Source organism: Tympanuchus pallidicinctus, unplaced genomic scaffold, assembly GCF_026119805.1.
Source record: "Tympanuchus pallidicinctus isolate F22 unplaced genomic scaffold, pur_lepc_1.0 scaffold34, whole genome shotgun sequence".
Classification (NCBI taxonomy): Eukaryota; Metazoa; Chordata; class Aves; order Galliformes; family Phasianidae; genus Tympanuchus; species Tympanuchus pallidicinctus.
Window position 1 is genome coordinate 2,161,807 of NW_026294752.1, and position 21,852 is coordinate 2,183,658.

Sequence of the window (21,852 nt, forward strand, 5' to 3'; positions counted from 1 at the left end):
ATTTATAATATCAGCATGACATCTAGTCCAGATAATTATGTGTCACTATATTGTCCTAACTCTGTGACATTTTTTCCAGTTTGGGGATTTCCTTTCTTCTAGATTATTTGTATGGAATCAATGCTGGAAATACAGGAGACTCAGGTTTCTGGAGACCATATCCTTGTGAACTGTTTTTAGGTTTTGCTACTTGTACTGTTCACATCAATACACACAATAAAATGCGTTCTTACAGTATTAGAACATATCAATGAATTGTCATTAAAATGGATTTAAGCCACGGTGAAGCTGAAATCAGCTGTACTGAAAGACACTGCAACACTTTGTTTATATTTACACTTCAGTGAAGGCATCTTTATTTTGGTATGAGGGATTAGGGCACAAACTCCTCCAGTCTGAGGCTGGGAGGAGAAGTTCTTACTTAACTAATGTAAACCAAATAGGCAAATGTAGCAACTGTGCCTTAAAAAAGATTCCTCTGCAAATGTAATAAGATTAGTGAGAAGAGGACCTGACTCCAGGAGTCAAAAGCAGAAAGCCAACCTCCTGGTGCTAAAGAGAATGACTCCCTAGCAGACTGATAGTCTGTGTCTAGATGTGTGCATTAACTTCGAGGAAGCCAGCTGCTATTGGTTTCCTCACACACTGCCAATTGCAGCTGGGCTTGGTGATGTATGGCTCAGTTTTGCACTTGTTTTCATGGTAAGAGTTAAAGAGGAGAAGTTGGAGTAGCAATGTCTGTTTCCTGCTAAACCTTTTTGTGCCTCGTGTCAGTGCCAAGTGCTCCTCTTTTACTTTCTGATGTGCTACTTTCCATGAACTTTGACATAGCTGAAATATGAATCATACTGTAAATACTCCCTTCTCTTTTTCTTTCTACAGAATCTGTACCAAAACAGGTTCCTGGGCCTGGCAGCTATGGCGTCTCCATCTAGGAACTCACAAAATCGGCGCCGGTGCAAAGAGCCGCTCAGATACAGCTATAACCCTGACCAGTTCCATAACATGGACATCAGGAACAATTCCCACGAGACAGTCACCATTCCCAGGTCTACCAGTGACACAGACCTTGTCACTTCAGACAGCCGATCTACCCTGATGGTCAGCAGCTCCTACTATTCCATTGGGCACTCACAGGACCTAGTGATATACTGGGATATAAAGGAGGAAGTGGACGCAGGGGACTGGATTGGCATGTATCTCATAGGTAAGGCCCTCTTACACCTTCCCATTTGCTTTTCTTGCTATTTTTATTGGTTGTAAACATTAGAGTGTTATGGGCAAATGGTTATAATGAGCTAATACAGGTAAACTGAGCGTAATCTCAAAGTAGGTTTATATGCTACAAGATTTCTTTGGCTCATGAGTTGCTAGTTGCAGTCTGACTTCTGCAACTCTGACTTCCTTTTCAATGCAGATATGACAATCCTTTCTATTGACAGCTTCCTGAAATTTCAAGGCACTTTATTTTTAAAGCCATTTAAATTTTGTGAAAATGCCTCCTGTACTAAGAACACATAGTATTTTCAGTGTTTCCTCTTGCAAGTCCTTGAGCAATCTGTACCAGATGAGAGATTTTAGAAGTCAAGAATATGAATAGAGATAGAATAAAGATATTTATTTATAATAATTATAGACTGAGGCAGTCTGGAGTTGTGTCCTAGAGGACTTTTTTTTTTTTTCTTTCACACTTTGGAATCTCTGTTCAACCATTAGCACATTTTTGGCATCTCCATCTGTTTAAAGCCCAGCCCCACTTAAGAGTAATAAGAGATGGTTTTAATGGACTTTTACCTAATTGTTTCACTTTAATACAAAATAAGCATGTTGGCCTGATTTGAAATAGTCCTACTGCCTAGACTGAAGTCTGTGTTAATTCTTTGCCATCTGGTAAGTTTTAAGCATGATGGATCAATTTCAGACACATTCCTCTCTGGAATGTTGGTGCATTTGTAAATTTGTCAAAATTTGTAAATTGTGCATGCCAAAAAGGGAAGTGTTGATCAAGCTCTGCCCTTACCTGTTTGGATAAACCTGTTTGGTTTCAGTGGTGAGTGGAGACAGGACAAGGGGAAACGGCTGGAAATTGCAGCATAGGAAGTTCCGCACAAATGTGCGCAAGAACTTCTTTACAGTGAGGTGACAGAGCACTGGAACAGGCTGCCTAGGGAGGTGGTGGAGTCTCCTTCTCTGGAGATGTTCAAGACCTGCCTGGATGCCGACCTGTGCGACCTGCTATAGGGAACCTGCTTTGGCAGGGGGGTTGGACTCGATGATATCTGGAGGTCCCTTCCAACCCCTACAATTCTGTGATTCTGTGATTCTGTGATAAGCCTGTGAAGCACTACGGAAGTATTTTACTTCCAATAACAATGACATATCTTGCACAGAAAGCAAGCTAAGCAGATAAAGCATACAAGGTTGTGAGTTGGGCAATGATGTATTGTTCAAGTGCTTCAGTGGGTAAGATCAAAAATGTTGGCATCTTGCACTGAGGATATTAGGAGCAACAATGTTGGCATGTACAAGATGTGAGAAGGCACTAGTTGTGAGATTGAAGCAGATCTGTTGGCATAGTGGTAGATATTGGAAAAGGAATATTGTTATATTATTCATTGTATTGGTGAGGCTTGGAGATGGAGAATACAAGGGTGGCATGGAGGGAAAGGAGTGAGGTATGTAGGAAGCCAGGCTTCCTTCCTGTGAGTAACCTCATAAAATACCATGTTTTGAAAATCAGTGAAAGTAAGAGTCTGGAATTTAAATATTTCAGGAAAAACAAGCAAACAAACAAACAAAAACCAAACTGGATTATAGATGCATTGAAAGCATTTTGGTTTGTTGACCTTCGTAAATACTTGTGTTTAATTAAGATTGCAGATGAGAAGATGCAGCTACTCCTATTTCTGGGCACTGTGAATATTCTGCAGTAGTGAAGGACTGTATTGCTCCTGTAAAAAGGAAGAGAGCAACTTCTGGTGGTTTGGAGTCAACAGAAAGTCCATAGAGCTCTTGCATGTTGGATGAACTCATTAAGAGAGGTTTTCGAGCTCAAATGATTGTTTCAAGGGCTGTGAGGATACATCCTTTTGATGAACCCCAATTTTTTTTATAGGTAACCTGAATACATAGAGGATTATCAGTGAAATGAAAAACTCTCCCTGATACTCTTTCATACTTTACCTAATCAATCAGGATGTTGCCCAAAACACCCCGATAAACTAGAAGTACAATCTGTGAAATGCATCCTTGCACTTACTGGCAGAGTGCCCGATGTTAATGGAAAGAATCAATGGCTCATTCTGATGAATGCTGCTGCCAATTGAAAAATGTTCACTGCTTTTAGTCCCCAAGAAATGAACCGTTGACCCTCAGTGTCTTTGGAGATGTATTATCTCCATCCTCTCAGGTTCCCAATCTAAATAATCAACGAAATAGCAGACAGAAGCATCCTAATCTCTTTTATTTTTTCCATTCTTTTCTCTCCTTCCTTTCCAAAACCTAATGTGAGGTCAAATTTATTTTTCTGGTTACTGTAAAAAATGTGGCATACTGTGAGAATCACTTGATTTTTTGGTGTTGATGTGATGTGGAAAAATCTTGGAGACTAGGCAAGTGACTGGTGCAATGATTGTATCTATACATTACTGATACAGAGCAAATCTAGAGGAAAGAATCCCTAGAAGCAATCAACTATTGAATGCATTTCAAAGGGCTTGTCTTTAGGGCAGCTTCAGCCTATTCAAGTAGTAGTAATTATGGTGCATCTTTCAGTTTTGGTCCACCAGGAAAAAGTAGAGTCTGTGTGTCTGGAGATTGCTACAAATGTGAACTGAAGGAAGGACAATGGGAAGTATCATTACAAAACATGCTTCTGTCCTGAAGTAAAGCACTGATGCATACCGCATTTCAACATTTGTGATAAATCTGCAGGAGTTGGAGACCAAACTAATCCTTTGGTTTAGACCTGGACAGGCTGGAGAACTGGACCCGTGTGAACCCAATGAGGTTCAATAAGGACATGTGCAAGGTGCTGCACTTGGGCCAGGGCAATCCCAGGTATTTTTATATAGACTGGGGGAAGATGTCCTTGAGAGCAGCCCTGCGCAGAAGGACTTGGGGTCCTGGTGGACGAGAAGCTGGCCATGAGGCAGCAGTGTGTGCCTGCAGCCCGCAAGGCCAGCTGTGTTCTGGGCTGCATGAAAAAGGGGCGGCCAGCAGGAGAGGGAGGTGATCGTCCCCCTCTGCTCGGCTCTTGTGAGGCCCCATCTGCAGCGCTGCGTCCAGGCCTGGGGCCCCCAGCACAGGAAGGACGTGGAGCTCTGGGAGTGGGTCCAGAGGAGGCACTGAGATGAGCAGAGGGCTGGAGCAGCTCTGCTGTGAGGAAAGGCTGAGGGAACTGGGCTTGTTCAGCTTGGAGAAGAGAAGGCTACAGGGAGACCTCATGGTGGCCTTCAGTGCTTGGAGGGAGCGGATAAACAGGAGGGGGAACAGCTGCTTGTGAGGGTGGATGGTGATGGGACAAGGGGAATGGTTTTAAAGTGAGACAGGGGAGGTTTAGGTTGGATATGAAAAGGAAGTTTTTCATCAGAGAGTGGTGAGGCACTGGCACAGGTTGCCCAAGGAGGCTGTGATGCCCCATCCCTGCAGGCATTCAAGGCCAGGCTGGATGTGGCTCTGGGCAGCCTGGGCTGCTGGTTGGTGACCTGCACACAGCAGGGGTGTTGAAACTAGATAATCCTTACGGATTTTTTCAACCTCAGCCATTCTGTGATTCTATGATTCTGTGATCTGTTCTGTGCACTTGCACAGGTATCCCAAGTCTGCGCTCCTGTTTAGGAAGGAAGTGTTCATGACTTTTCAGATACGACTTTCGTAAAGTAAACTGATACACAACTACATTTTGAATTAGCAGCCAGGCAGACTGGATCAGGAGAACCAAAGAAAGTATGAGATCTTCCCAGTCTGCTTGACAGGGGAGTAGTGTCATAACCTTTGTTGTTACCACTTGTGCAGCAACACTGTCAACTATTGCATTGCTTTTGGACAAACACAGGCCCTGGGCTGCACAAGCCCAATCTTTTTTGTGATTGTGAAATTTAAGCTGAAAGGTTAGAATGAAGCAATATTGTGTTGCGGTCAGTCATTAGAGCAATGGGAAATTATTTTTGTCCTTGAAGTACCAGGCAGCACGGTGTCGATCTTCTATAAATATCACTGCTGGAGCATTAGAGTTATTGTTTGTTGTTTGTCTTATGGGAGGTGCTGGTAAGTCTAAAAGAGGCTATACCAAAAGCAGAACACAAGGCAGTTCCCACCTCAGAGGACTTTAATCATTCCCATAGTAGTTTTCTGGGAAATATCTCAAAGTAGTGTTATATGAGTGTTGGCTTTGAAATGCATAAAAACAAGTCACTCCTACGACTCCTTTTAATGATACCCGATAAGCTGCAGTCTTCAGAACAAAAATGTTCCAAGTCTTGGAGAAATATAGCTGATAAAGAAGATTTCCAGAAACATTTTAAAAAAGCAAAAATGGTGTTGTGTTGTAGATTATATGTTTTAATAGAGAAACTACATTGCATTCTGGGATGGTATTAAAAGGTTAAAGCAGCATGAAAGAGGAGCAAGAGAGTCATCCATTTAGAGAAATTCTGGCTACTTGTGCTGCAGTCACTTTTATAAAAAATGAAGGTATCTGCTCTTTTCCCCTTCAATCCGTTCACAGATTTGTAAGAATGTCCCAACAGGCTTTGCAGAAGCAGGTGAAAACTGAATTTAGAACTGATTCTTGGAGTTCACTTGCTCATGCTCTTAGGAAATTGACTAGACAGCCACTCTCATGTAAAACAGTGTAAAATATCGTGACTATGTATCTCATGCCAAAAAATATTATTGATGATGCCTGCCCTGTAACTGGGTGAAAGCATTTATCTGATTTTGTTGAAGGGTCATAAGAAAAACTCTTCAGTTGAAAGGAGATTAGTAAACGTTGACTCTTAAAATACAAGTCTTATTACTTTAAAGTAATTTAAGATTAGCCACGGTAAGATGACAGAAAATATGGGACTTCGAAAAACAAGCCTTTCTGGGTGCCTAAGACATATTGTGCCCTCAGGAATAGGAATTACATTTCATCACTGCTAAGCTAGAACTCTGGAGATGGTCTGAAGTTCCCATTGAGCATATATCAGATCAAAGCTAGGCAGTGGAATATCTGGATTCTGTGACAGCTCGCCTGATATTTGCGTGTCTTCCCTCAAGGGAGCTGTAGCATTTTGAATATCAGCAGTCTTTCAGAAACATGTCCACATGTAAACAACCAAAAAGAGTTGTCTGAGAAATTTGAACGTGACAACACAGCTTTGTTTCTACTTGGAAATCTCTGGAATTTATGAGCTTTCTTTGCAGAAAAGCTACGAGTAAAAAAAAACAAACATGGAAAAAAAAAAAGAAAAAAAAAAGATGAAGCCAAAACAAAGTTATGAATAATTAAGATAGTGTTGTTTATTTGTTTGTTTGTTTGTTTCTTTGTTTGTTTGTTTGTTTATGAGATCTATCACTTAGTAGCTACTGTGAGATGGATGGAATATTTGCACTTATTTATCTCAATTTTCTCTTCCTCTGTTTTCTCTTTTACTATTACTATTTGCTACTGTATGAAGACTCTTAGATGAATTAATATGGGCTTCTGGCAGCTTCTTTAAAGAGCTATCTTATAATTAATGTAGTAGCATTTTAGCTGGTACTAGATTTCACATCTGTCATCATCTCATATCTGATGTAGAGTACCAATTGAGAAATGTTTAAATCAAACTTTGAAGGAATTGTTTGCCCTGGTGTCTGTGCGTACTGACTTTAGGAATCAATCAGTGCTAATATTACTTGCATACAGTAAAGTCCTTTCTCTTTTGACAGTTCCTTGTGGGAATGTAAAGATTTATTAAAGGCTATTCATTACGTTTTTCTTCTTTCACAAATCTCACAGGGTCCGATTTCCTGACTCTATTTGTTTTTGACAGAGTAACAGTTCTTAAATGTATGTAAGTAAACTAGGTCAAATGCCTTGACCTAATTAATGGCTGAAGTTTAGCTTTAAAGTAATGTGTTGCTCCTCTGTTTTAGCCTTTGATGTTATTTCTCTCCCAAAAAGGCAAATTGCGCCGTAACCCAAGAAATCTCATTAATATCATTTAAACATTTATTTAAACGTTCTTCAGATTGATTTTAGGCTTGGAGGGCCTTGTGTGCCATTATTGCCTACTGAATCAAGTAGAAAGAGCCGTGTATTTTTCCTGCAGTTGGTCTTGGATCAGAACTTGTTTGTACAGCTATTTTATCAAACATTCTGCACATATGAACAGTGTCACATAAGACTAGGAACTGTGGGTCTGTGCATTACAGCTGTTATCCCTGACTTCATCTCACTCTGTGCATTTACATATTGGTTGCTTCACCTCTCTACCTGAGATACAGCCATCACTAAAACAAAGCACTTCAGAATGTGCCTGCTTCTAAGTGGTTAATTTTATTGTTGTTGTTGGATGTTATATCATGGGGTTGCTATCTTCTGATCCTTTTATAGCCTAATAGCAGATCATGCTGTTCTTTATTACTTGGTGGATCTGGGCTGGGGCTAGCTGCCTTGGCTTGCTGTGAGCACATCAGCAAGTTTAGTTTTGTTGGCACCTGCAGTTCTGCTCCCAGCAGTGTCCAGAGGCCACACAGCTTTCACAAAGAACAACACCTTTTAATTCAGGAAGAAAAAGTGTTAGAGGAGCAAACCTGTCATAACAAACAATAAAATACTGACAAATGCTGAACAGAGGAGGTAAGAGTTATCGTATCCTTTGGCACATACATTATATATGAGTTCTTTGTTTCCACCTGGCTTGCACTCCCCTGACTGTTCTTGGCTCTTATGGAAGTGACTTGTCTTTTCAGACTGAATCACTCTTTTTGTGTATTGCAGTTCTGTATCTAGTGGACTACTTTGTCCCACAAAACCAGCGTGTGTCATTTCCAGACCCACTGTGTATGTCACTAACCATTAGCATTTGATTCAGTTTCACCTCTTAGAGGTAGATGCAATTAAGGATCTCTGCATATTAACTACGTGTATAGCTTCTGATCCCTTCTCAGAGCTTCCAAGGTTTGTGTCTGTATTTGTCTGCTGTTGACAATGTTAGTATTACAAAACTCCTGTAAAGGCAATTGTACAGTGCCATTGTGTCTTTTGGCACAGTCATCAGGTCATGGTAGTCAATGGTAAGGAAGCCCGTAGGTTGCCAGTTCATTTCCTTTCTGTGTCTTGAATATGTGATAGAGAGGTGTATACTATGTGCTGAAAGATTCCTATTTTCCTTTAGTATTTCTACATAAAATGACAGCTCTGGTATTATGAAAATTTCCAGGTGAGTTTGCAGAAGAGTCTTCCACTTCAGCTGCCATCTTGAGTATCTGGAAAGGGAAGTAATATAGGCCAGGAGCCTTCCAGCTTCAGGCCTCTGTGATTTCCATCATCCTGATACCCGTGGATAACACTGCTTCTGTGCAATGGGACCCACACTGCTATATATACCACACCAGTCATTAAGACAGTAATGACCACTCACTAAAGCATTTTTGAAGAAATCAGGCAGTCAAGGGATACTGGGACACCAAAAGTCAGTTTATGGCCTCAGTCCTTGAAAATGCTTGATCCACGGAGCAAATTCAGACCAATGACTGAGTAGAATCAATCACAGCATAAACATTGGGATGCACAAATGTAACTCTCAACAAGATAAGGCTTAATCCAAAAAGGGTTGTTCTATGCAGGTTGTCAAACTAACCACATGGTTTTTGAAGGTTCGGCATGTGTATGTCATCTTAGTTTTCTAAACCTATCTAAATCATTCCTCTCGCTCCTTAGTGTTTGTAACACTTAAGTGCACTGTTCATAGTATTTGAATATCCTCATAGTCCATCATGACTACTGTAATGACTACCTTTAGCTTTCTTTATCTTTTCTTATCCATTGATCTCGCCAGCCCTAAAGACATTTCTTTCCTCACTGAATTTCTACATTATAATAACTTCTAGTTGAATGCCATTTTTCAGATAAAATCACTCCAGATTATCAAGCGATTCTTTACAACATGGTGCTTCAGAGCACATGTCTGAGTTATGTGGTGCTTTTCCTTCTTTTTTTTGCTGCTGTATCAGATCGCAATCTTCAGTTCAATTTGCTGTCTGCTGTTATGTCTTTCAACATCTCTGTAAGTCCATTTTTTAAGTACTGCAAATTATTTCTCCCATTTTTAATGAACATTGTTACTCTGGACAAGTGCCATTCTTGTTTGCATTTTAGATCTTCCTATCTCTGTTTATATCACGTCTTTATATTGCTTTGGCCCTGCAACATCTCTTATTTTATTATCCTTCAGAAATTTCATGGGTTCACTGTTTTCTCCTAATCCACATTTTCCTAAATGTACTGGCAAGGCTTCCACTGATTGCAACAACTTTTGACTGGCTAATATATTAAAAACAAAGCAAAAAAAAAAAAAAAAGAAAAAAAAAAAAAGAAAAGAAAGAAACCAACAACAAAAAGCTCTTTTATGTTGGATCTCACTAAATGTTGTGTATCTTCTGATTTCAGTATGCACTGAGGCATTCATGATCATTTTTGTTTGGCATTCTCTCTCCCATTTTCAAACTGGTGTGAAAGCTAAATGTCATTAATTGTGGAGAAAATTGTGCAATGCATAGCTAAAGTATAACTGTTGCTGTACAAAAAGCCAAATGTGTCCCATCTGTCATGATTATGAGAATATACCTGGAAGTCCAGGAACATTAAATTGGAAATCTGTGTCTGGGACAGACATAGAATCATACAATCATGGAATGGCTTGGTTTGGATGGGTCCTTAAACATCACCGAGTTCCAATTCCTCTGCCGTGAGCATGCTTGTTAACCTCTAAATCAGGCACAAGATCAGGGCCCCATCCAACCTGGCCTTGAACACCTTCTTCAGACAACCTGTTCCAGCACCTCACCACCCTCTGAATGAAAATTTTCCCCTAACCTCTAATCTAAATCTCTCCTCTTTTAGTTTTAAACAATTCTTCTTTCTACCACTATCAGAGTGTGTAAAACTTGTGTCCCCCTCCTGACTATAAGCTCCTTTTAAGTGTTAGAAGGCCACAGTGATGTCTCCTCAGTACCTTCTCTTATCTAGGTTGACTAAGCCCAATCTTTCTTCACAGGATTGATGCTCCAATCCCTCTGATCTTCTTCACGGCCCTTCCCTGGACCCATCCCAATAGCTTTTTCTTGTGCTGGGGTCCCCATGGCTGGAATGCAGTACTTCAGATGGGACCTCACAAGGGCTGATCAGCCTTCTTTTGGTGCAATCAGGCATACAATTGGTCTTCCAGGGCTGCAGGTGCACACTGTTGACTCATGTCCAACTTCTCTTCTACCAGGACATTGAAGTCCTTTGCCAGGCTACTCCCAATGAGTTCTTGTCTCAGTCTGTACATACACCTGGGACTGCCATGATTCAAGTGCATCGCCTTGCACTTGGCCTTGTTGAATCTCGTTAGGTACTCGTGGGCCCACTTTTCAAGCCTGTCCAGGTCCCTCTGGATGGCGTCCCTTCTTTCTATTGTGTCAACAGTACCACTCAGCTTTGTGTCCACAAACTTGCTGAAGGTGCACTCAACCCACTGTCTGTGTGACTGATAAAGATGTTAAATAGCACCTGTCCCAAGAATCACCCCTGGGAGATACCACTTGTGACCAGCCTCCACCTGAATACAGAGCTGTTGACCACAACCCTCTGGCTGCAGCCATCCAACCAGTTCCTTTATCCATCGAGTAATCCAGTCTTCAAAACCATCTCTCTCCAAGTTAGAGATAAGGATGTGGTGTGGGACCGTATCAGTGACCTTTCAGAAGTCCAGGTAGATTACATCAGTTGCTTTTCCTTCCTGAGTTGATCTTGGACATGCTTTTCTCTTATACTGGGAGAGACTCTGCTCTCCTGACTTCCACTCAAAGGTTCAGAGACATGAGAAACTTCAGAAGCCTGAGTGTCAGTGGTGACTGGGACAATGAACTTGAGTAGCTCAGTCTTTTCCATCTCAGTTCAAGCCAGTTCTCCCTTTTTATTTATCAGAGAGGATATACTCTCCTTTGCCTTTCTGGCCAGTGTACCTATAGAATCCCTTCTTGTTATTTTTCACATCCCTTACCAAGTTCCATTCCAGACATAGCTGAAATAGAAGTGAAAGTATACTTTATATCCTGTCCTTGGTGACCAAGAATTGTTGCAACTTTGCCAACTCTTTCTTTGTTTTAGTATGATCCTTTTTCTTCCTACCTTGACTTTCCTCTGGTCTTTCTCTTGTTGTGTCTTCCACTCATTGCTACTCTCCACGCATTGTTCACATTTTTTAACTCTGAGCTTACCCCCTATCCACTTAAAGAGAAGTAATTTTTGTGGAATTAAAATGGAACCACTCCTGTAGCAAAAGCACGTATGTAGCTCTTAGGTCAAGGACTGAGCTTACAACACCAGTGAAGAATTTCTAGAACTCTTCTAGAAATTAGAGGGGATTGGATGCTATCTGTAACTTGCAGTATGGTCATTGTCCTTTTGTCATGTTAATGTACCTTCACCAAAAGCACTCTGAGTTGAGACACAATAAAGCAATGTGTAGTTTGAAATGAAGGGAGCATTTCCATCAGGCTGAATTTTACACAAGCTCTGCATTTATGAGAACAGTGTTGTATTTTCACCTTATACATAAATAAAAAGGCAATTGAAATTGGCAAGTGAATTAACCATGATTTTAAGCCAGATCCATTGCTGTTGACCACAGTCAATGGAAACATTCCTATCGACTCCTGTAACTATAACCATTATTTGTGAACATTTATTGTGATATCTCTGTAAATAAGAAATTTATCATCATTTTACATTCTTCTTCAAATGATAAACTGGGTGGTAAGTGAAGAAAGTGAAAAAATAGAAAGCTTATCCATAGCTTACATTTGTGTTATCTTGCAAAATAGTTTTAGTTTATTGACATTGTGTGCTTTACGGTGTTTTCCCAGCTTTCTATGCAGACTGCAAAACAGATCAACCAGAGCTAGACTTCTTTGCACAGAAAACATTTTTAAAAGCTTTTTCCTAAGTATGTAAGTTTGTGATTATAGTGTAGACATACATATTGACCAGAAGCACTTTTAAATTGGAAACTAAAGCAGATTTGTTCAACTAAGGACTGTAAAGCCTTCTGTAATTTCAGCAGTGCAGCATTTCTTATTCATAAAGGATCAAAACATGAAGTGTGGTTTCTATTTTTGTGCAGTAATTGCACTGAGTGTGCAGAAAGCAAGTGTTGCAATATGCGATGTTAAATCAAATTAAAGATGGATAAGAGAGTGGAGTATTGTACCAAGTTCAGGAACCTGTCTGACATTGTGTTCCTCTGTAGTGTTAGGTATTTTTTTCTTTGAATGGAGCCCAGATTATTCTGCAGTTATTGTCCTTGGAGAATATGGAAAGATAGACTAATCATATTTATCCACAAAATACTGTACGGGAAGGCGCACTGTTCTTTCTCTTACCCCTTAAACCCAAACTGACCAAAAGGATCGCTCTGCTGTTTGTACTTTGAACTACCTCAGTTCCTCTGAGGAAGATGTATCAGCTCTGTTTGTGTCTTTCTGGGTATTTCAGACAAGCTTTCAAATACCAAGGGCCTGCTGACAGCATCTGGAGTTCCTGCACCATATTTTACAGACCTTTTTGAGGGGTGGCTTTTATCAGCTTTTCCTAATTCCTCTGAAGAACAGCATGCTTTTTGTCAATTGTTTAGTGTCTTTCATCTGAAAGATAGCTTTCACTGGTGACAGCTCTATATCTCACTACGGATAGCACTTGTAAAGTATGTTGGGATCTCTCAGCATGGAAGCAAAAGTGCAGAGTATTTTAGCAGTAAAGGCTGTGCTTGGAGGTATTTGTTTCTGTAAGGACAAGCGGTTTGTCGGAATTGCTGCTGGTTCCCAAAGCACTTGCTAATGTTTGTCACTAGAGTGCATTGGTCCTTCTTTCTGCTTCTCAGGCCCCTGTGGCCCAGCACGTACTCACTCATCACCTTCCCCTATTCTTCCAGGGAGATGTGAGGTGCTGGAGGCTTGGCTGCCTCTGCTCCAGCCCTGACACAGCTTTGGAGGTCTGCAGCCACTTCTCCTCTCAAGGCATGTTGGCTGGCTGGCACCTCTGTGCCCCAGGAGCAGGGCAGGCAGAGAGCACCTTCTGCCAGCAATCCTGCAGCCCACCTCAGCTGCCTGCACAGTCACTGTCTCCAGCCAATACTCAAAGAGTGGTGCATCCTCAGTGCTCCTTCACGTGGCCATTTTCTAAATTAGCTACCCATTTTCCATCTGAGCAAATGAGCCCTCGGATCTGAGGGTGGTTGCAAAGCGTTTGCTTTTAGTGAGGTGGGCCAAAACCCAGCCTATAGTAGGAATTGCCAGCTGAGCAGAGAGTTAGTGAAAAGGTTAATCTTATTTCAGAAATAGAGAGAGGGAGATGCATTATAGTGCTTCATTGGAAAAATGTCAAAAGCCATTAGCTGCTGGCTGAAATATATGAAAGGGAGCAGCATTAGCTCTGCTCTTCATTCTGTCTACAGGTGAAACGAGGCATTTCACCATTTACCTTTGGGAATTAAGATGCAACATGTTTTTAAGCTCCATTCCTCTGTCACTGGAATTGTTGGTAGAAATACAAAGTATTCTTTTTGCTTTGCACGTATCTATTTTCTATTTTGGTGTCCTATCGTCTCCACACTTACATACGGTGTGCTGTGACTGCTATATATGTGTATATTTATATATATACACTCATACACAAACATATGCAAATATATGTAGTGCTCCAGACAGCTGTGTATTTTACATACACTGTTTTATTTCTCTATGTGCAATGTTTGCATCTGGGGAGTAGCATGCCTGCAGTTGTACCACTTGTCTAAACCTGATTGATAGGAAGTATTTGTACATTCCAGTCTCCTGAACAGTTTCAACTACTGTTATTTTCATATTTTCACCTTTCAAACATAGATCCTTTCAAAAACTGAAAGATTTCCCATTTGGACCTGCACATACTTTTTCTAGAGGTAAATTTTGTTTGGTTTAAAAATCCCAGCTATCTTAAATTACTACTGGACTGAAAATAGTTTTCTCTCTCTATACGAAAGAGGTACCATGTTTTTTAAAGTATACAGACAGGACATCTGGCTGGAAGAAGGATCTACATGCAGGATTTTTAAATCATGAGATTCATAAACATGTTTTACTGTCATTATAAATTTAGTTACAAATTCCTTTCATCCTTGCCCTGATCATTTATCATTCAGATAGCAAGCTTCTTCACTTTCTAAGAGCTAAATAAACAGTACCAGCACACTGTTGGTTTGTTGTTTTTTTTTTCTCATGTAGCACAAAATGTATGATGTGTCGGGGTGGTATCTAAATGGTCTTCTGCTTCTGCTTGGGTGACCTGCATATTGCAGAATGCTGGAAATTCACCTAAAGGCATCCTTTCTACTGCCCAAGCCTGTATTTTATCAGTGGCTGCTGTCTGTGAGTGAATGTCTGTATGTTTTCCCTGACACACTGTGCTACCTGAACTTTTCCTTTGGACACTGTCTTTCTGAATGTTCCTTTCTCCTGGCAGGAGGCAGCGTGGAGACATTAGTTTGTTGGTGAAACCAGCTGGTCTCTTCTTTCTCAAGTTCTCACCTGTTAGCTGTAACTGAAGCCTGCGTCTTCCTTTCCTGTGTTCTCCCAACTTGAGCATGCAGATGAAAAGCAGTCTTTGTTCTTAGATTGGCTTGCCAAACTTGCTGCCATTTCCATAAAAAGATGAGCGGGCTTTCTGTAGTCATCCCCACTGGCTCGTCTTGCAATACAAATGTGATTTGGTTCGGGTATGGGCAGATGCTGACATCTCTGTCAAACTAGAGAGATTGTGCGACGCAGAGCTTGTGTAGCCATTATGCCAGCTGTGGGAAGCAGAAAACAACCAGCCCAGTGTATGAGCCAGCTGGCCCCAACAGATAGTATGTGTGAATACAGCATTTTAAAACAGATTCTGGGGTCTCTTGTGCCGCTAAACTCTTGCCTAAAATGTCTGTGATTTATTAAACAAAGCCACCCGCTTTAGCTCAGCTAAGCCTTCTTAAGCAAGACTGATATTTTATAAACAGTAATTACTCGTGCATCTTAATAACGTGGCAGACATTGGAGCCTCTCCAGCAGCTTTCAGAATCTAAATATGACAAATAAACATCACAAGAGATGAAACTAGAGAGCAGCAAGCCTGAGATGAAGGATGTACTCTGTACATGGTCAGGGTTGCAGGCTCCAATTCAGCACAACATTTTGGTGTATGGTCACCTGTAAGTATATAAAGCATTTTCCCTGCCAGACCACAGAGGACAGCTCACACATTTAAATCTTCTCAGGTGCTCCTGCTTCCCAGAATAAAGTGTGTAATGGTGGATAATCTGTATCTAGGGTGGTCCTTACTGAAGTAGTCTAAAGATAAATACTTTTATCTTTTAAATGGTATTTGACATTTAAAAGAGGACAAAATGATCTATAAAATACAAATGAAGAAGAGAATTTGTACCAGAGTTTGAAAGGTTACCATGGGAAAGTACTGTGTAAATGTGATAAAAAATTTCTACTTCTACAAAGAGCAAGAGAAACAGCTAATGAAATAATTATCGACAATTAGCAAGTCAGTAAAGGGAAAATGTGTTGCAGAAAACACTGCTGTTTATAATTATCCATTGCAATCATTAACAACCTCTTTAAAAGGTTTTCTTTTGTAAATCCCTCAAGAGAGCAACACTAAATAGTTCAGTTTTGGTAGCCCAATTATAGTCTGCCTTCCGTAGCATAGCTATGTAAAAATAAAGTAATAACATTGGTATCTGCCTGCTGCTTTATTTTTTCAGTGAAAGTGAAGCTTTCTTCAATTTAAAAAACTTCTCTGTTTAACTTTATATATATAGTTGAATAATACGTTGCTCTTTGCATATATATATTTGAATAATACCTTGCTCTTGAAGTGTCTTGACTTTGTATGCCAGTCAGCAACCTCCAAAAGTGCTGTGCTTGGTTCTATATGACAGATAAACCTGCTTGTTGATACAGATCTTTCCGGCAATGTGTTTATTACTTTGTATTGTTTGTCTTGTCTTGGAGGTTATTTCAGTGTCCATATCAGTGTGACAAGCTGAGCATTCATGGTAGCCTTGAGTGCAGGAACGGGAAATCCTGTGGCTGTGGTAGCTCTGGGTACTGCTTTCATGACTCTACACCACCTCATGCTGCTCCATGCATCCAAACAGGCTGATCAGAGCTGGCCTCAGATGGTCTGTGGAGCTCTGCATCTTGTCACATCATCACTCCGTTCTCAGGCAGAGTGTCCTTCATTATGGTGGGATCTTCATTTTTTCATTGACCTATGTGGTAATGAAGTGATTCATGCCATGTTTATGTTAAAATATTTTATTCATGCCATGTTAATCTTGATGTATTTTAATAATGGATTTAGTGGATCATATTTTTCTTAGGTTTTTGTGAGACCAATAATGAATGTAATAGTCTTCTGGACAGAATTGCAGCACCCATGTAAGGCTTTCTCAGCTGTGAGGCTGACTTGATTAGAGGATGTTTCTGCTGTGTCTGTCAAAATTAGAGCTGCCTTCCTTGCTGAAAGGAGGTCGCTCGTTGGTTCCTGTGAGCAGAGATTTCAGCCTTCCACTTCATTCAGTGCTTTAGCAGCTCACAGCAGATCCATGGATCTGAGTAGCAAGGCCATGGCAGGGAGATATAACATAATAGGAGGGCTGTTGCTTCAGCCTCTGAGTGTGAGGCCATTCCAACCTGCTACTAGCCTCTATCCTTAAGTCTCAAATGGTCTGTAAATGACTGCCTATTTTATTTTTGCTGTGCTGTTTACATTTACTAATTATCAAAACCATACACGCTGTTTTGCTATAGTGACAATGTGTGCATTTTTGTTGGCTTGAAGGATAGTTTAAGCTCACAAGCAAGCAGGAGCCATGTCAGGGCCTTGCTAGTTGCTCTTTATCTGTTTAATGAAAGACCATCAGTAAGCAGACCCTCACCTTGCGGCCAGAGTATGTTACCCTCTGTAGTGGATAGGGCTTGCAGATTTATCTTCAAAAGAGTTGGCTGACATGGTCTAAATTGAAATTTGAAAGAAAGCTGAAAATTAATCAGTGTGTACAGTCAGAAGGCTGTGCTTCAGACACTCTGCCTGCCCCGCAGTTATTTGCACACAGCCCTTTGCATGCAAGGCGGTTGCTTTCTCAACCTTCAGCCTGAAAGCTGTCAGCAACTTCTTATAGCTCACTTGTTGATACAGACATCTTTGAAAATTAACATGGTAGTCTGACAACCTCCAAGTGTCCCGAAAAGCTTCAAGTGGACAGCACTTCGTTACCAGTCATGTGGTTTTAAGGAAGGGCCTGGGTATTCTGGTGCGCTACAGGTTGGCTATGAGCCAGCATGTGCCCTTGTGGCCAAGAAGGCCAGTGGTATCCAGCAATGAAATGAGCATGGCCAGCAGATCTAGGGAGGTGATGCACCTCCTCTACTCTCCCTGATGAGGCCACATTTAGAATACCGTGTCCAGATCTGGGCTCCCCAGTTCAAAAAAAGACAGGGTTCTCCTAGAAGGAGTGCAGCAGAGGGCCACAAGGATGAGCAAGGGCCCATATGAGGAAAGGCTGAGAAACCTGGCTCTGTTCAGCCTGGGGAAAAGAAGACTGAGGGGAGATCTGATTAATGTTTATAAAGATCTAAAGGCACATGGATGAGGCCAGGCTCTTGTCGGTGGTGTGTAGTTATAGGAAAAGGAGTAGCGGCTAAACAATTATTTTTAATCAGATAGGGATTGATCTGTATTGAGCAAGATGTTTTTATGTTTGAGAATTTCATAGGGATGTAGCTTTCAAAATTACATTCATGAAAAACTGATTTTAAGAAGAGCTGCAATGATTTAAAATATAAATGAATGAGAAAGCAAATTTCTTAACGTGTGGTGCCAAGCTGTCTAGCAGCCGTGCTATGTTCTGTAAAGCCAGAGGCATATTTTTAGCCTGACTCTCTGTTATGCATATTGTCACAACAGTTTATGATACTGTTTTCTTTGTTCGTAGATGAAGTCTTGTCTGAAAACTTTCTGGACTACAAGAACCGTGGAGTCAATGGCTCTCATCGTGGTCAGATTGTCTGGAAGATCGATGCCAGTTCTTACTTCGTGGAGCGTAAGTATTGTTTCAATTTTACCATAGCACAATTCAGCCTTTGCAGAAAGATAATTGAATTCCTTGTCGAGTTGTTCTTGTGATTGTGTTATGCCCAATATATCCTGTAGGAAAGGCCAAAAATGTTACCATAACTTTGAACGCATTAAGAGGAACTGAAATGCCCTATGAATTAGAAAAACGTGGCTTCTGCAAGAAAATAAATCTTGTGGGTATTGTCTTGCTTGCATATTTTAACTTTTTAAATACAGATATTGAAAAATATTTAATCAGTTTGCTGTTATTTGAACATTGCCATTAGCAGTGAGTGGCATTTACTTTAACATGGTGTTAAGAGCTCCAGGACATAATCTCATTTCTGGAAGATTCACACTGCCTTTGAGCTGGAAAACCTCATTTTGGGTCCACCATATTTGAATAGATGCAGAAATCAAAAAAGGTTCAGTCTGGTTATTGTCTAGCTTGCTGTCACTGCGTGTTGTTACATTTGTATCAAAGTAATGCGATAGCAAATTAATTGTTCCTCATTGTATTCGTGTATTGTGCAGGGTGTCTGATGCAATGCAGTGTAACACTTTCCCACCCTTCTCTTAATAGTCAAATGCATGGACTATGAACTATGTACTCCCTTCAGAAAATTAACATTTCCAGACTTTGCCATCCCACATCCCTGATCAAAGTGAGCCTGATCATTGGAGTCCTTTTAAAGACTTACTGTGCACTAGTATGAATGGAATTTATGGTCTCTAATTTCCTCCAAAAAACTTATGCATTTCTTTGGTGAGCAGAAATAGAGTATGCAAAAGTCTGAACTGAGATTTATAGAAAATATCCATGGGAAAGGGCTGCAGGTATCCTCAAGGAGTCAAATGTGAAGGAGCCTAATATTCAGCAGTTACACTTTTTCAGTTGTACTGAATGTTTTCAATGATCCACCTTAGCCTGAGCAAAATTCAGAGTTGTGTGTAAGCGTATAAGAATTGCATGGTAGTCAGATGTATCTGCTTAAGACTGTCTGAGCTTGAGGGCAATCAAGGGAATCTTTGATAAAACCTGAATTCTGAAAGAGTTAGAAAGGATATGAATTATACTTGATCAGATTCATCTCTGATTTTGACCTCAAGCATCAAGAAGGATGCAGCATGCACACATTTTACAGAAATTCAATTTTAGAAACATCTTCTCTCTTCTCAGTATGAACTATTGCTAATGATCTGTAATTCACACTTTTAAGTTGAGAATATTCTTAAAGATTGAAGGGAGCTATTGAAAGAGTATCTGTGGATACAAGGCGTGTTATGATTGTTCATATCCTGTATTTTAAAAAATACATTGCTGGGAAATTGTTTAATATACAATAACTTTGTTTTTACTTGCCCTACTTTTAGAGCAGAAATACTTGATAGGATCTAACCTTTAAAATAAGATTAATTTGCAACTTCTCCTTTGATCTTCAGTTATCAATCCGTGAAACTGATCATGCTTACTTTTAACTGTGAAAAAGTGCAGGGAGAAGATGTAATATTGTAGAACAGAGTTTTGAAGAGGCCTTAGTGTCTCAGTTTATGGATAAAAGCAGAGGAGAAAAGAGTCAATGTGAGAACTCCTTAAAAGAAAGTCTCTTCAGGTGGGCCACGTTTCATTAAGGGCTCAAGTGCACAATTAATTATGGCCGCATAATTAGTTGTCTCTGTTAACTGAGACATAGTAACTGCTGTTAATTGATTTTGTGTATATTCTTTAATTGCCCTAATATGAGAATACACAGCTTAGTATAGCCATCCCTCTCTGACACTGAAGACTAATTCATACTACACCGTATTTGGGCTGCTCATGCTTGATGAGTTGCTGCTGCTTGTTAATTTGCTATGCTGCCAACATTACCCTATGAATCTCTGCCCTGAGATTATGTCCCATCAAGGACGAATTATTGCCCTGTCCAGATTTAAAATAGAAGACAGTGAAGTAGGAAGTAGTAAATAACAGCACACGTAAATACACTTAGTGCTGCTTTACCATTGAAATAAGAAGTAAACGCAGTGAAAGAAATTGATGCATATGAAACGTATTCATATAAAAGCATGTTTGAGTGCTCCTGCTCATTGCAGAGAATTATGAAGGACATTACACAACTTCGTAGTTGATTAAACGTTATGTTGAAAACTGCAGTGGCTGATGGTTTTCTTTATTTTCTATCCAGAGACAACTGCATAGGCCACCTTCTTTCAGACTCTTCTTCTTTTGCATCTTTTATGTTTGCGCAGCACAGGAATGTTGTGACATTTTCAGGAATCAGAAAGATACTGATCATCAAAATCAATCTCAACTAAGATGAAAAAACCTGCCTCCTTTTTCAGAAACTACCTTGGGGACAGGACATTTGTTCAGCAGTAAGGCAGTGTAAGAATTGTCATGTTGGTCAACAGTTAACCTGACGTGGTATCCTGTCGCCAAAAATAGCCAGTGATGGAGATTTGGAAAAGCATATAGAGCTAAGTGTTAATAACTCCCCCAGCTGGAGTGCTGAGAGTTTCTGTTAATATGTTGCTGAAGCACTTGCTGCCTTACGCCATTTTTTTATTTCCTAGAGGTCAAGGAATATAACAGGTAGCTAAGAGCCAGCAATTCATTTCAAGGTGTCCACATTGTTTTTCTATGCATAATGTTATGTTTCCCTTAACTCGATATTGACTGGAATCTTGCTTAACATTCATTCTCCATAGAACAGAGCAGCTTTCACTTGCAAAGGTAACCCTTCATTTCTGTGTTTACTTTTGCCAGTAAATACCTGTACTTTGCTATCTGTTGTGAGTCAACTCTGGCAGTTTATCAACTACACAGTGCTTTAGAAAAGGTTATGGTATACAGTGCAGTGTTTGGCCCATTGTAGCAGGGAAGTGCCATGATAAAGGGGAAATCATAACATGGCCAAATGAAGAATGAATTCTACATAAGTTTAAATTCTAAGTTCCCAAAACCTTAAGACAGACAGCTTGGTAGCTGCTGTTGGAATGTATAAAGATTTCACATTTTTTAGAATGTCATTGTCCTTTTGAGGGATTACAGGAATCATTCTGTCTGCCCTCAAAAGTCAAAGTTTTCCTTTTGCCAGCAGCTAGTCTTTAGTACACCCCAGTGGGTATCTTTCAACATTTGAGAAAATTACTGTTATGCAGTTTCCAGCCCCTTGAAGTGAAGAGCTTAATGGACATTCACAACAGAAATCTTCCTTCTATCAGATGCAGCTATAATGACAGGCAAAAACCATTGACCTGGAGGACTCACTGTGGGAGAGGAGACTAGCCATACTGTGAGAGACACGTAGAAGCACAGCAGGAATGAAGGACACAGAGAAACGTGTGGCAAGAGATTGAAACTGTTTTTTGTGTAAACTACACTGCTTGTACCTTTATAAAACTGAAATTCTGCAATTTTGGATGTTGAGCTCATAGTGGGTTGTGTCAGCTGTTACACTAATGGTTGC

At 40.3% G+C, this 21,852-nt stretch overlaps 1 protein-coding gene across 6 annotated transcripts in view; it reads left to right on the forward strand.

Moving 5' to 3' along the window:
• HECW1 (HECT, C2 and WW domain containing E3 ubiquitin protein ligase 1) overlaps window positions 1–21,852 on the forward strand; it is a 230,445-nt gene that overhangs the window by 76,528 nt on the left and 132,065 nt on the right. For all 6 annotated transcript variants that reach the window (XM_052698978.1, XM_052698976.1, XM_052698974.1 and 3 more), the window contains 2 exons: window positions 883–1,207; window positions 18,261–18,368. In XM_052698978.1, coding sequence (XP_052554938.1) covers window positions 883–1,207; window positions 18,261–18,368 — 433 coding nt within the window. The remainder of the gene's footprint in view (window positions 1–882; window positions 1,208–18,260; window positions 18,369–21,852) is intronic.